We start from the raw sequence: 16724 nt of genomic DNA, 5'->3' as shown, positions 1-16724 counted from the left end.
TGCCTTTGGAATTTTGGGGTCAAAGACCTGTATTTCTCAAGCTTGTATTTATTTGTTTCTGAAGAAAATGTGTTGTCAGGGAAAAGGTCAAATTTCATAAATTGATCTATTCGTACCAGGTACCAGGTAAAATTAGTACCAGGTAAAATCATGTTGGCAGTAAAACAAAATAGACTGCACCTAACTCTCAGTCATGACATATAGTGAAATTTCAAAAAATTGTTCTCCTATATTTCTATGTCACTTAGAATTATGACATGTCACTCATTTTATCTAGCTAACCCTTTCATTAGGGAGGTGATACTTAATGTAAACTGGTATATGTCTAATTTTGAGGAATTACCCTTTATGCCTTTTGAAGACAGTAATCTTCATCTCTAAAGTGTGAGTATGAGAGATTTCAAATCACTTGTAAAGCTCTGTGGCTTTGGGCAAGTCACTTAACCTTTCCAATTCTTGGTTTACTCAATAAAATGGGGATAACTACACTATTACCCTTTGTCTGGCTATTTTTTTTTTAACAAGGATTAGAAGATGGCATGTAGTTAAAAATGAGCAAATATAACTTGTAGAAAAAAATTAAAAACAAGTCATAGGTTCATGAAATTTTCTAGGGCTGCAATTCAGATGACATGATTTTCCCTGCTCTCATTTTACATAGAACTCCTTTTCAGTTTTTAATGCTACATAAATAGCATTAAAATAGTGCAAAGAAAAGATTGTGAATACTTTAGGAAGCAATACTATTCCTATAGCCTTATTAATTTAAGGACAGGCGGGACACACCCAATTCCTCCTTGGCCTCTGATGTTTTATCTCTCTAGGAGGTGAAAAGGCCGCCTGTTCTTTGCTAGAATATATTTTATCTGTAGTAGACACATTTGTTAGTCCTGTCTCCTTTCAGCCTATCCTTTGATTGCCACAGCTTTCTGCAGAGCCCCTTTGTAAATCTTCAGAGTCTCAAATACCCAAGCTCTGGTTGAGGGAGTGGACATTCTCTATTGTTCCCTCTGAATCACAAAACTAAGAAGCTTTCATCCCTGGATGGCTAGATTATTGTTGCTGTTGGAGGATATGAGTGGAAGACTTCACATTTTGTCGTCTTGCTCTAGATTTTCTTTGTATTTTAAAGAAATTTTTGTTTTCTTCTAATTGACTTACTAGAGGCAAGACATACTGTGACACCTGTTGTCATGTCTGATGATGCATAATAATTGAAAGATTTCTGTAAAATGATAGTGGCTTTTGGAGACTCATGCTTGATCATGAAAGCTACGATGGAACATTCCAAAGATTTGGCCTCTTTGGGGTCCGTATTCTGAAGCTAATATCTCATAAAGAGTCAAGTGAACAACAATTGGTGCAGGCAGTGCTAAATGAAGCTGACAGTCTGTTGTACCTTCTGCTACAAATTTAAAAAGTATCCCAAACTTTTGTAGTTTCATAGCCAGAGGAATGCTGTGTTTATTTTCAAAGATATATTTTTTCATATGTTTTTAGCTATCTTTGTCATTTATGTGTGGGCTCTAAGTCACTGATGTAAACTTATGTAAAATGTTTTATTTAATGGGCTTGTCAATTGTTAATTTCAATAATGATGGTGTTGATAAAAATAATTTCAGTTTAAAGATAAAAGATATATGCTGTTTGAGCAGGTGATTTTACTTAGGAATATATTTTATAAAAATACAAATATAAGCATGCTTGAACAAATTATATAAAAAACTTTATTTTGGTATTGTTCAAAGTGTCAAAAATGAGACAGAATGCATGCTTTTTGTTAGAGAAATGAATAAATTACTCTGTGTAAATTAAACAGATAGCTTGAAGAAATACCCCATTAAAATAATGGAAAGGAAAAAAGCAACATGCAAAAAAGTTCTTATAGTATGATCCTTATTTCAAAAATAATAATGATTTAAAAGAATTTTTCTCATCCTCAGAAGAAATTATTTCTTCTATTACCATGAGGCCTGGTGGTAAGGCTTGAGGCCCCAACTCCGTCCACTGTGCTTTTTCCACAACATTCAAATACGTAATGATCTTTTGTCCAAATCATCCACTCTTTCTTTCCCATTGAGGGTAACATAGGATCTCTTAGATTCTTCTGTAGTTTTGTATCTTCCAAATGATTAGCGTGTTTGTTAGATGGCATTAAGAGAGCATCTACCAGTCTACATTTCTATAAAACTGCGAGCAGTTGGTTTCTACTCATACAATCACTTAAACCATCATTGGCAACAACCAGGCTCTCCTCTTCAGCTCAGACCAGATTCAGATTCTCACCCTGTAGGTGTTTTGTTCTTCACTAGCCTCTCCACTCTAGCACCTGAAAGCCATCTCAGAGATTTGCACACAACTTTCCCTGGGCATGGCCATGTTGGAGAAAAGCAGCAGATATTTGTTTATAGGAGACCTAGTGTATTTGTAAGCTAGTTTTATTAGCTTGACCTTAAAGGTACTGGAAGAGATTCAAATGTTCTTTGATCTTTTCACCAGAGAACAACAAGAAACAATTTGTTCAAGTACATAACTTAGCATTTTCTGGTATGATGAAAATTAAAGTTGTTACATAATTTCTATTTCATAGTAAAAAGATTTTTTTCTTTTATTCTTAGGAATTACTTCAACTCAAAGAAGTCCTTGTTTACTTTGACATCTGAAATTTCACTCTGTTCATTAGCTACAGTTCCTTAGTTATCATTATCATTCCATAAATTTTTCTTTCTGAAAATGGATGAGAGTTCTTATAGAGTATAGGAGTCATGTCTTGTAGTCTAACTTGGATCTTCCTCAGCACTCAGCACAATGGCCTATGAATAAATAATTTATCACAAAATCATTTACTCAATGGTCAGAAGTTTTAAAAGTGAGCCCTATTTTAGAATAGGAAGCCTACTACAGAGAAGAATACTATGATTTTTAATAGTTTCTCTACAGTCAGGCCCACTTAAATTCATAAAACATTGACAAATACTGTTGTACTGCTTCTCATTGACCTTTACCTTCTTGATAACATTAACCAGTATATCTTTGCTAGGGATTATGACTAGACCTGGGATAAAAAGAAGATAACAAAACTACTGACTTTTCAAGTGGAGACCTCATATTCCTGGCAAATCGATCTTGACAATAAAAGATAAACATTAATTAAACAATGAGATGAATGAATAAAAAGTAGAAAAAATGTATGTGTAATCTTCACAATGAAACTTATTACCAGAAAAAATCTTGTTGGTCTTTTTAGTGGGCATCAAACCAGTTAATTATTCATAAAATTCAGACATGAGCAGAATGTCCAGGTTAAAATCTAGCTAGTGCCAAGATTGACAAATTCCTCAATACTAAAAGCCAGGAATATGACTGAGGTATGCTTGTGAATAACGCGATGGGACTTAACACATGGGCAAGGGTTAAGGTAGGAGAGAAAATGAAGACAGAGAAAAGTCAAAGGAGAATAATTTAGCATCAGGCAGACCTAATTTGAAACTCGCCTCGAGTGTGTATCAGCTGCATGAACTTGAGAAGTTATTTCATTTCTTAAACTTGCTTTGTAAAAAAAATCTGTAACGTAGGGATACTGTAGAAGGTGGTCACAAGAATAAATTAGCTGATAAATATGAAACAGTAAGGTTCTATTTGGCAGAGAGTATTTTTGCACACAGGCTCATTTAGTGGCAAAGCACGATCTCCCTGGAAGAAAGCACAGCTGGTAAGAAAAATATTGGCACAAAAATATACATTTCTACTTCAGAGAAGCTTTTGTAGGTTAAAGCAGTCTGTTTCACAGCTTTTAGCAGACGTAAGAAAAGTAGCTGTAGAAATTAAGAGATGAATTACTTAAAGTGGACTTTGTTCAGTCACTTAAACCAAAGCTAAACCAAATCTGTATTGTCCGGAAACATGCTTGAGAACAGTGGTTCTTAAATAGCGAACAGCAAGCTAACGTGAATGGATTACAAATGAAAACAAAACAAGTTACCATTACCAGGCCTTATCCTGAGCCTACTGGGTCAAAAATGAAGGGAGAAGCCCAGAAATGAGTCACTTCCCCTGAACACTCTCCCCACTTACCTCCACTCAAAGAAAGCAAAAAACTTCCCTCACCGCAAGAATGGCTGAGTTTACAAATGAAGAGAGTCCAGTGTGCAAACTAGACGAAACCACACCAGATTTGGTACCCTTGATCACATGGGCTAGGGGTTCAGACTACATTGACTAATTCCTCAACAAAGAGTAACTGGACATTTATATCAGCATTCTGCTTCATGTTTTTTGGAGCAATGCTACTTACATTTATGCTTAACTTAGCTGTAGTGAAGGCCATCTGGTTTTTATTCCAGAGGGTGTATTTGAGGTACTCTTAAATGCTTGTGTGACTTGCATGAAGTTTAGAATTTAAAAGTTGCTTCTGCCACCTATTGGATATTTGACCTTAGGTAAATCATTTAATCTTTCTGGGCTTCCATTTTCTCTTTCATAAGATGAAGATATTAATATTGGCAACCTGATAGGATTGTGTTACAGTAGTAAATTCTTACATTAAATGAATCCTGTCTATTACACTCAGGATCCAGAAATTTCAAATAGACAAAACTCAGGAAAACAATGTTATTTATATAATACTGATTAACAAAGCTTGTTTCCATCTAGAAATGCAATAAACTATAGAACCACTTTGTGCAGAACTTGTCATAAAATAGGTTCTCAGAAATGCCAGTTTTCTCTCTGATTCTCTCTCCCTAACTTACGGCAGCTTTCTCTGTACTACCTGGCTTGTTATTTTTTGCATTGCATTATTATGATCTCTTGTATTATTACTTAATTTTCTATGTGTGCCTTGTTTTTCCAGTAGCCTTTAAAATTCTTTGAAGAAAGGAAATTCATGGTACTGTTCATGGTACTATTGCTAATGCCAAGCACTGAGCATTCCTAGTGCTAATCCCAAAAAAGTGCTCAATAAAAATCTCAATTGATTAAGGATAGAAATACTAAAAGAGAGTTAATCTATGAGATACAGAGTATCACTAATGCTAGAAATGTTTAGTCTCTCCCCACAGCTGGGTTTTGGGTCCTGCAACATCCCAGCTTCATTACTCAAACTTGGTTTATATAATAATTTAATTAAAATGCATATATATATTTTGAAGGTATATTTGAAAATAATTTATGTAATGAAAATATTTTTAAGTGATACATATTTGAAGCTAAAGTTAAGTTACATAGATTGGAACCAGGTGTGTAAATTGGCAGACACCCCTTAATATCCCCTGGCAATTGAGTGCTGTAAAAGTGTATTAGGGAGCCGAATCAAATACCTTATTTCAGAAATAGGAAGAGCTGGATTATAAAGAATAATTCAACTAATGGCTAAGAATTTTAATTTCTGAAATGTCTTTTTGTTTTAGTCAGACTACCACAATAGATAGCTGAAAAAATAAAAAAAAAAAAAAAAGTATCAGGTGAGTATACATAACACTTGGATGGTATTATTTCTATTTTCTGGCCTTCTCTGGTTTTCACATCCCTGGTCCTAACCCATTTCCTGCTGCATTATATATATTCTGAAGTCAGAGTTGTAGTACTTAATATGTACTTCTGTTCCCTGCTAATACTATTCTGGGATATCAAAATAAAACTTGTCTCTAACCATAATTGTTGACTTTCTAACTTATGAGAATATCCGGTAGGCTTTATCCAGATATTCCATTGCGAGTTTAAGAGTCTAGAATTGTGCTACTCTTTATCATTTAACAATGTGCCAGGTAAAGATATCACCACAATAAAAGTAATCATAGCAAATTTCAAATTAGAGATATAGTAATGTAGTTGACTGAATACTGGAAGTTAGAGTTAAAAGATGTAACTGTCCCCACTAGCTATTTTGCTAATCATGAACAAGTCACTTGGAATCTCTAGACTTCAGTTTCCTTATCAATTACAAATCAGGCTATTGTTGTGAGAATGAAATAAGATATCATATGCAAGATATTTAAAATGGAAAGGCACTAGGGACAGTACCGTGGTATTAGCTGAGGAATCTGCATGCGGGGTCCTGGGATTGCTCTGTGACAGGCGTGGAAGAGCCATTTGAGATATTTATTCTGGGTTTTTAATGCTCTTTGACAGGACTGTAGCCTTGACATAAACATAGAATGTGTACATGGTCAAGAGAAATGAATAGAAAGAACTTTCAGGATGAAAAATAAAAAGTGTGAAAATGTAAGAGGTATTGACATTGATCTAAGAAAGCATGCCAGATTTTTCATAGGTTAGTGATACATGGATCTGCAATAGTGTATGATTACTATTGAACAGTGAGAACACATGGACACAGGTAGGAAAGCATCACACATTGGGGTCTGTTGGGGGGGCTAGGGGAGGGACAGCAGGGGGTGCAGAGGTTGGGGGGAGATAACATGGGGAAAAATGCCAGATATAGGTGATGGGGGGATGGAGGCAGCAAACCACCTTACCATGTACGTAACTATGCAACAATCCTGCATGATCTGCACATGTACCCCAGAACCTAAAGTACAATTAAAAAAAAATTTAAACCAAAATCTCATTTCTTGGTTGTAAAGATTTTTGCATTATAAATATACATAAGAGATCAATAAAACACCACATATATAATCTAAAAACTCCAAGTTTGCAGCTAATCTTCCTTTCTGATTTTAAAACATTTCTAACATAATGGTTCAGTTAAATTATATCTACATCTTTAAGCTGCTGTCTATACTGCAGATAAAATGTGATTCATATGTAGTCGCTACTGAGAAAACTGAGTATAAGGAACTATTAATAGAAGCATGAAATGTTTTTATAAGTTTTAAGAAAAATTAGGAACTGGATTAAGAGCTGAAAAGGAGAGACCTTGAAGAATGTGCCAGGAAGGTCTTGAGTTGTGCAAGCTTTGCACAATTGATGCTTAGTCTAATAGGCTTGGACCTTGGAACTAAAGATAATTCTTCTGAGGTAGCCACCCAGTAGGCATCTGTTTCAAGTACATATTCTGCATAACTCATGGCCCCCACTCCCCCCACCACCCCACATTACTCAACTCCTTAAGATAAGCTTTAGTTTTTAAATTTCACTTGTAATTTTTGAAAGAACTTCTGATAGCCTCTTAGGAAAGAAGAAACCTACATATTTTAACAAAGCTTGATGGGATATAATTTTGTTTTATAAAAAAAATTAATAAATATAATTGTATTAGTCTGTTTTCAAGTTGCTGATAAAGACATACCTGAGACTGGGAAATTTACAAAAAAAGAGTTTAATAGACATCCACATGGCTGGGAAGCCTCCCAATCATGGCACTAGGGACACAGCTTGTGCAGGGAAAATCCCCCTTATAGAACCATCAGATCTTGTCAGACTTAGTCACCATAACAAGAACAGCATGGGAAAGACCTGCCCCCATGATTCAGTTACCTCCCACTGGGTCTCTCTTACAACATGTAGGAATTCAAGATGAGATTTGAGTGGGGACATAGCCAAACCATATCAATCAGACTTTGAGTTAAAATAACACATTTTATCTAATTTTTTTTTTTTGAGACTAAGTCTTACTCTGTTGCCCAGGCTGGAGTGCAGTGGTGTGGTCTTGGCTCACTGCAACCTCCGCCTCAAGGGTTTAAGCGATTCTCTTGCCTCAGCCTCCTGAACAGCTAGGATTACAGGTGCTTGCAACCATGTATGGCTAATTTCTTGTATTTTTAGTAGAGACAGGGTTTCACCATGTTGGCCAGGCTGGTCTCAAACTCCTGACCTCGTGACCCACCCACCTTGGCCTCCCAAACTGCTGGGATTACAGAAGTGAGCCACCATGCCCAGCCATATTATCTAATTTTTATTCTTGATTACATATCAGAAAGAATTATCTTGTTAGCTCCCCTTTTCTCCCCATTCCACCACCTCTGCCATACCCATTCCCAATACAAATAGAACACATTAATTTTGTAATCAAATAGATCTCCAGTCTGATAGAATAGGCAAAGTCATCTGTTGAGAGTGAGTGGCCCAGTGGTTAAGTAGTAGACTTTAGGAGTGTTAAATAAAGGCAGGAACTAGCTATTCGGCTTGCTTGGGGTATCAAGGTCTGGATGGGGTTGAGGAGTACAGATTTCTAATGGACCATGACATCTTCATGGGCAATAGCATCATTCTGCATGTATGTATCATGTTTCTTGGGGAACAGTGTAATCTAGGAGCAGAGAAGGAGGTAAAATAGGTGAATTAATCTAAGGTTAGAATTTTAGAATTATTCTAAGGTTAGATAGGTTCAAAGGAAGAGGGGTGGTGGGGTAGCAGCTTTTGCTCAGAGGGTGGCAGCAGAAGTGAAAGACAAGAGTCCTAAGCCATGCAAAGAAGGCAATGAAGATTTGAGAACAGGGCTGTATGAGCTTCCTTGCAGTTTTGTTTATGGAAGTATAGTTAGAACTGCCTCAGTAATAGCAGACTGCCTCAGTAATGGCAACCTGCCTCGGTAGTGGTAGACTGCCTCAGTAATGGTGGACATCCTTCCCGCCACAGAGCTGGATTATCCAGGGTCTAGCTGCGCTTGCTGTGAAACTGTCAGTCTGGAGTGTTTCAGATTGCTGGTCTTTGTGGGGTGGGACCCGCCAAATCAGATCACCTGGCTCCCTCTCCTGCCCCCTTTTTTTCAGTTGAATTGGCGACTGTGTCTCCCAGGCATTCCAGGTGCCAGTTGAAACAGCTGCCCAGATTTATGTGAGTTTTTGTGTAGAGACCCACTGTGCTGGCTGAAACAGCCATGCTGGAAACTTGTGGCACTTTTCAGCCAGGAATCTCCTGGTCTGTGGGCAGTAATTCGTTTGGAAATGTGGTGATCACTCGCCCTCTGCATTGTTCTTGCTGGGAACTGTACTCTGTTCCTATTAGGCCATCTTGGATCCCGGGCCGAAGATCATTTCTAATATAGTTATCAGACCTTTTAAAGAAATAGCAACATTTGTTTAAGGCCCGTTATATCAGTTGCCATCTGATTGATTGATGGGTATTGGCTGATTTGGTTTTGTTTGCAGAAATATAGGTATATTAATTTTCTATTGCTGCTCTAACAAATTACCGCAAATGGGGCCTTAAAACAGCATGAATGTATTATCATACAATTCTGGATGTCAGGTGTCCCAGGTGGGTTTCACTGGGCTGAAGTCAAGATGTTTGTAGGACCTTGCACACTGGAAATTCTGTGGGAATCCATTTCCTTGACTTTTTTGGCTCCTAGACATGCATTCCTTGCATTTCTTGGCTCATGGAACTTACCTCCATCTTCAAATAGAAGTGTAGCATCTTCAAGAATCCCCTTTCTCACTGACCTCCCACCTACCTCTTATAAAGACACTATGATTACAGTGGGCCCCCCTAGGTAATCCAAAATAATCTCCCCATCTCAAGATTCTTAATCACATCTGTTAAACTTCTTTTGTCACATAAAGTGAAATATCTGCAGATTTCAGGGATTAGGAATTGGATATTTTTGGGGAGGTGATTATTCAGCCTACCTCTTTAGGTATTCTGCTGATTCATTAGGTAGGAATGAAATTTTGCCCTAATTTTGAAACGTGAGATCTGGGACATTTGGACATATAAAATAATATGGATTAAGGGATAAATTAAAATTATTCATGATTTATTTCTAGTCATTATTATTTTATTACTCCACATTTCGTAAATATATAAAAACTTTTATTGAAGTGTGAGGGTAATATGTCTCATTAATATTTCATTCATTTGGCAAGTATTCATTGAATGCCTGGCATTGAGCCCCAGAGTACACAACCAAGTATAAGATATGACAGTTGCTTTTATAACGCTTCAATTTTATGAGGCAGAAGAAGTAAATATATAATTTTACTACAGTGTGATAAAAGTGATGAGAGGTATAATCACAGGTGTTAAGGCAAAATATAGGAGCAACATCCACCCAAATTGACCAAAGTGGGAAAGAAAATGCATCCCAGATAGATCCATCCGGATTCAACTAAAGCAGCAGAACTAGGGATTTGATCTTATGAATTGTGGGAGCAGGAGTAGTCTAGTCTCTGAAGTCTATCATCTTCACAGCTGATCCTGGAACTTGAAATATGCAGGGCAGGAATTTGAGAGGGAAGGTGTATATGAAATAGGAAGAGCAAGGACAAGGTAGAACCCACAAGCTCAAGACTGTGTCCATCTCTTACTGCTTCCAGTATTGAAGTCAGTGATGTAGGTATTTTGCAAGAGAAGTTGGTATCCTTGTCAATAAAACTAAACTCACCTGGCCCAGAGGTCAGAGAAGCTGGAGGTGAATGTAGGGGAAGCTGGAGTGGCTGCCATACAATATTAGAAAGGTGACCCAGCAAATAAAGGAAAACATACTTGAACTGCAAGTTGACACATTGCAAATTCATATGCCACTACATCTGAATCAACAGAGAAAAAGTGCTTTCATCTAACTGTAAGGAGTTTACTGTGGCTAGAATGGCTTATGCTCTGGTGGGGCATGGGGATCTGGAGAAGGTAAGGTGGGAGGAGTGAAGGATAAGCCTGAGCCTTTAGTTGATCAAGATCGTTGGAGAGGTTTTATAATTCTGATGGCAATGGGAGTACTGACTATGACAGACTGTCCAATCTTTCTTTTAAAAAGCTCAAACCCATTAGCATAGAGTAATCTTCCCTTGGGCATCAGATCTCCTCATTCTTCTTTCCTCCTCATAGTTGTGCCCACAAACTCCTCAACTTTCCCTTACACTCTGATTGCTCAATGCCTTTATCTAGAATACATTTCCTTCTCCCTGTTCTCTTCTTCAGGTTCCATATCTATTTTGTTAACACTGCCCTAGGCAGTATTCTTCCCAGCAGGATAGAAATGACCACACTATGTGTTACTAGACTATGGCCATCATGAGGTCAGGAACATTTTCTATATTATCCAAATGTCCCCACTGCCTAGCACAGTATCTGGCACTTAGAAGGTGCTCAGTAGATGCTTACTGACGGAATCAAGTACCAAGAGCTTCTTCTCTTTTCTTGTGTTATTTTCAATTGTCTTAGTGGGTTTGATGAAATAGGACTTCTGACCACTGTCAGACATAGAAAGGCACTAGGTTTCTCAGATTTCTATATTTGAATAGAGAATTAAGAAGAGACAGTAAATGCCTCCAGCATTTTTCAGAAAAGCATCTACAAACAGACTCAAGTTGTCAGGAGGGAAAGAAAAATCATTTTTCTTCTGAGATCGGCTCCAAGGCATTGTTGAACTTTTAATTGTTTACCAAAGTGTCATCATTCTCTTCTCTAAGGCCTTTCTTATCATTCTTGATATATTCACTGTCTGTAGGACTGTCTCTCTGGCGATTGGGTGAGTTATAATTATAAAGAGGCTTCAATTTTTTGATGTAGAAGAATTTCAACAATTTTTGGAAGTTTTGTTTAAGAGTTGCAGAGGTCAGTTTATGGGCTATTTTCTTAAAAATACTGTGGGTTATTTTAGCCAACTCTTTGATCACAGGGTCTTCATCTCGGAGCAGTCGTTCAATAACTGTAATATCAAAAGAGACTTTAGTTCAAGACATCTGTTTCTTAGACGCCATGAAGCTTTAATACTAAACAGCCCTGCCACCTTTCGCAGAGTCCCCACTTTTCTCCATCTCTCCTCTTTATTCCCTCTGCATTTTGTAACTTTTCCTGATAGCATTCAGGTAGTTTTATCACCTATTCCCATCAGACTCCATTAAAAAAATGGGAATAGTCACTAAAAATACCAAGAGCCTTTTATGTGCTGAGCATTCTGCTAGATAATATAAGCATATATTCATGTATTTAGGAAGAGGTTCATATTGGTCATAATAATGAAAAAGTTAAAATCAGCCTAAATTTTCATTAATAGGGAAGTGCTTAAGTTAGGAATAAACAATGAAATGCTACATACATATTAATATGATGATGTAGGCCCATATTTCTTGGCATAGAAAGATGTTTATGTTATAAAGGCAAGTGAAAAAAGCTATATAACAGTTAAAATAGTTAAAAAATAAATATATAATAGCTTTTATTATTTAAAAATATCCGGGATAAGACATATACCAAAATGCTACTATCATTATATCCAGGTAGTGGACTGTGAGAAATTGCTATTTTATTTCTTGATAAAAGAAATAGAAACAAAGGGGGAGATTTAGAAAGCACAGAGATGAGAAGGAGCAGAAGGAGGAGGAGGAGTGAAAGAAGAAAATGACTGTAAAAAAGATGGAAAATTCTAGTGTTTGGCATTTAGCAGGTAGTCAAATATGTGTTGAATGAATGAGTGAGTGAATGAATGAATCAATGAATAAGGAAGGAACGTAATGATGTGTAAATGTAGGTCCATAAATTACAATAAATATACCACTCTGGTGGGGTATGTCCATAATGGGGGAGGCTATGCATAGGCGAGGAGAGAAGGTATCTGGTAAATCTCTATACCTGCAGCTCGGTATTGCTGTGAACCTGAAACTGTTCTAAAAAAATAGTCTATTAAGTAAAAGGAAGGAAGGCAGCCAACTTGTTTTTATAACTCACCTATTTATAATTCTGACCCTGATGGGGCAATAGAGGCTAAGAGAGATTCCTAAGATCCAAACATTTTGATAGACTAATATTACCCTTCTTTAATTCCTTCCCCTGCAAATGTATTGTACATTGCTATTCACTAAAATGCGAATTCTCTGAGGGAAGAGACTTTGCTTTATTTGCAGCTCTGTCCCTAGCAGTAAATAGTGCTGTCAAATAAGAGATGCTAAAAAATGTGTTAGATGAATGAGTAAATGGATTTTCAAGTTTCTGAAGTTCCTAAGGTTTCTAGGATGATAGTTCTCAGGCAATGAGGAGAACAAATGGAGAGATTGAAACGGGGAAAAAGAAGAAGAGGAAATAGAATAGAAACAGAAAAAAAAAAAAACAAACATGCCTCTTAACCCAGTCCTTTAATTGATTCTTCCATAATTATCCAACCACTACTACCCCTCTCTTCCTATCTGGCCTGGCATCTTTATAAAACTCACATGTGACTAGAATCACAAATAGTTAATGCAATTAGACGTATGCATAAAGATTTTGTTATAACCTCAATACTCACCATCAAGCATAACTTCAATTTCATCTCTATGCAGTAAATGACCACCTGATTTTGCCAAATATCCTATGCACATAATAAAAATTAAAGTTAGTGCAATATGCATTTTGAAAATACATTCTCTGATGTTATCTGTCTGGCTTCTTTGCTTTTTTCAAAGCAAAGCATCTCTAGATTATTCTTGAGTCATCTTTTATACTGTCAATTATTGTCTCATAAAATTTTTTATTGAAAGATATGTGAGAGTATAAATGTACACAAATCATATTGGGCAGCTCAATAAATGACCACAAAAGGAACACACCAGGGCTACCACTTAGGTTATTCAATAGGGTATTAGCAGCATCCTGGAAGCCTCCTTCAAGCCTCTTCCAGTCTCCTCCTCCACCTTTCAGAATACATTCTTTTGTGTCTACCTTCTTTTGCTTCACATTACATTTTGAGATCCATCCATATTCTCACATGTAGTAATAGCTTGTTCATTTCCATTGCCGCATGGCAGAGGCTAGGAAATAAAGTTTTCTTGAGATGCAGCCATTCACACTGTCTCATTTGTTTACATATCTATGGCTGTTTTCACCCTACCACAGCAGAGTTGAGAAGTTGCAACGGAGACTATATGGCACTCAAAGTCTAAAATATTTACCATTAGGTCTTTAGCAGAAGGAGTTTGCTGAATCTGCTATACACAAGTCCATCTTATGAATGCAGCATTTTAAAAATCCATTCTGATGGACATTTGTGTTTTTTCCAGTTTGGGGCCATTATGAATAATGAAGTTATGGGCATTCTTGTACATGAAATTTGGCATGTACAACAGTATAACTGCTGCTTTGTATATAACTAGGAGTGGATTTAGTGGATATACTTATGTTCAGCTTCAGTGGTTACTGCTAAACAGTTATCCAAAAGTGGCTGTACCAATTTTCACTCCAACCAATCAGGTGCTAACATTTTCATTGTTCTATGTCCTCTGAACAGTTTATACTGTTAAAATTTTTTCTTTACGTCATCCTCATGGTTTTGGTGATAATATCACATTGTAATTTTAATTTTCATTTTTTGTTGTTGATTAGTAAGATCATTTGTGTATTTATTGGCTATTTGGATGTCTTCTTTTGTGAAATGCTTATTCAGGTTATATATTGCTTGTTTATATATTGAATTATTCCTTTCTTAGTTACTTGTAGACATTTTAAAGTTCTGAATATTAATATTTTAAAATGGTGCATGTCTCACAATATCTTCTTTTATCTCATGGCTAAACTTTTACATTTGCATTGGTTTTTTCATTAATAGAAATCCCTAATCTCAATGTACCTTAATGCATCATCTTTACATTTATGATTAGTGAATTTTGGGGTCCTGTTTAAAAAAATCTTTGCTTGTCTCAAGTCATAAAGATATTCTCCTATATTTACTTCTGGAAGCTTTACTATTTTACCTTTTATGCTTATATCTGTCATTCAACTGGAGTTACACAGCATGAAGTTGGGGTCAAGATATTTTTATATACCTGTGTAATTGATCCTGCACCATTAAGAGAAAACTTGTTCTGGGCCAGGCGCGGTGGCTCAAGCCTGTAATCCCAGCACTTTGGGAGGCCGAGGCGGGTGGATCACAAGGTCAAGAGATCGAGACCATCCTGGTCAACACGGTGAAACCCCGTCTCTACTAAAAATACAAAAAAATTAGCTGGGCATGGTGGCGCGTGCCTGTAATCCCAGCTACTCAGGAGGCTGAGGCAGGAGAATTGCCTGAACCCAGGAGGTGGAGGTTGCGGTGAGCCGAGGTGGCGCCATTGCACTCCAGCCTGGGTAACAAGAGCGAAACTCCATCCCCAAAAAAACAAAAACAAAAACAAAAACAACAACAACAAAAAAAGAGAAAACTTGTTCTTACCTTACTGCTTGGCAGTGTCACCTAGATCATAAATTGTGTGTGGTCAATGTCTTGACTCCATTCTGTCTGTCTATCATCGTGTCACTACTACATGGCCTTACTGTGTAATGCATCTTGATATCCCATGGTATAAATCTTTCAACTCTAGTTCCTCTTTAAATTATCTTGGTTATTCTCAAACACTTAAATTTTAATATAAAGTTTGTCATCAGCTTGTCACATTTCACACACACACTCAAAACCCCTAGTGAGATTTTGTTTGGGAATACATTGAATCTACATAGGTCAATTTGGGAAAAACTGACATTATCATAATGTTTAATCTTTTAACCAGTGAACATAAAATATCCCTGTATGGAAGTCTCTTAAAAATTTTCTGTATGTTTTCCAGTTTTCTGTGTATTCATTTTATGCATTATTTCTTAGTTTTATTTTAAGGTATTTGATAATTTTTGGTGCTATTTTATTGGCTTTTTTAAATTTAAATTTTTTATTTCAATAGGCTTTGGAGGAAGAGGTGGTATTTGGTTACATGGATATAATGTCATGCTGTATAACTCCAGTTGGTTGATAGATATAAGCATAAAAGTTCCTTTAGTGGTGATTTCTGAGATTTTGGTGTACTCATCATCTGAGCAGTGTACACTGTACCCAATATGTAGTCTTTTTTTTTTAAATTGTAGAGATAAGTTTATTTTGTTTGTTTTTTAAAATATGTTGAGTACATATATAACTTTTTCCTTTTTTTAAATAAATTTTTTGCACCTATTGACCCATCCTCTAAGTTCCTTTCCCTTACCTCCGATCCCCCAACAGGCCCTGGTATGTGTTGTTCCCCGCCCCCCCCACCCCATGTCCATGTGTTCTCATTGTTCAGCTCCCACTTATGAGTGAGAACATGCGGTGTTTGATTTTCCTGTTCCTGTGTTAGTTTGCTGAGGATGCTGGCTTCTAGCTTCACCCATGTCCCTGCAAAGGACATGATCTCATTTCTTTTTATGGCTTCACAGTATTCCATGGTGCATATGTACCACATTTTCTTTATCCAGTCTATCATTGATGGGCATTTGGGTTGGTTCCATGACTTTGCTATTATAAATAGTGCTGCAGTAAGCATACATGTGCATGTGTCGTTATAGGAAAATGATTTGTATTCCTTTGGGTATATACCCTGTAATGGGATTGCTAGGTAAAATGGTATTTCTGGTTCTAGATCCTTGAGGAATTGTCATACTGTCTTCCACAGTGGTTGAATTAATTTACATTCCCACCAACAGTGTAAAAGCATTCCTATTTCTCCATAGCCTCACCAGCATCTACTGTTTCTTGACTTTTTAATAATCACCGTTCTGACTGGTGTGAAATGGCATGGCATCTCATTGTGGTTTTGATTTGCATTTCTCTAATGATCAGTAATGTTAAGCTTTTTTTAAAAAAATACATTTGTTGTCTTCTTTTGAGATGTGTCTATTCATATCCTTTGCCCACTTTTTGATGGGGTTGTTTTTTTTTCTTGTAAATTTGTTTAAGATCCTTGTAGATTCTGGATATTAGATCTTTCTCAGATGAATAGATTACAAAAATTTCCCCTCATTCTGTAGGTTATCTGTTGCAGAAGCTCTTTAGTTTAATTAGATCCCCATTTGTCAATTTTGACTTTTGTTGTACTTTTAGATTTTTTTTTTTTTTTTTTTTTTTTTTT

General features: G+C 36.5%; 1 protein-coding gene across 1 annotated transcript in view; it reads right to left on the bottom strand.

The window, feature by feature from the left end:
• Positions 1–8131: 8131 nt before the first annotated feature.
• The window catches only part of MROH9 (maestro heat like repeat family member 9), a 99353-nt gene continuing 90760 nt past the window's right edge, over positions 8132–16724 (bottom strand). The window contains exons 19-21 of the mRNA XM_017534033.2: positions 13124–13186; positions 11283–11548; positions 8132–8209 (exon numbers count right to left, since the gene is read on the bottom strand). Of these exons, the coding sequence (XP_017389522.2) occupies positions 8132–8209; positions 11283–11548; positions 13124–13186 (407 nt within the window). The remainder of the gene's footprint in view (positions 8210–11282; positions 11549–13123; positions 13187–16724) is intronic.

This window comes from Cebus imitator, unplaced genomic scaffold (genome assembly GCF_001604975.1).
Source record: "Cebus imitator isolate Cc_AM_T3 unplaced genomic scaffold, Cebus_imitator-1.0 Scaffold84, whole genome shotgun sequence".
NCBI lineage: Eukaryota > Metazoa > Chordata > Mammalia > Primates > Cebidae > Cebus > Cebus imitator.
The sequence above is the reverse complement of the archived record's forward strand: the minus strand, read 5'-3'. Positions and strand labels throughout refer to the sequence as shown.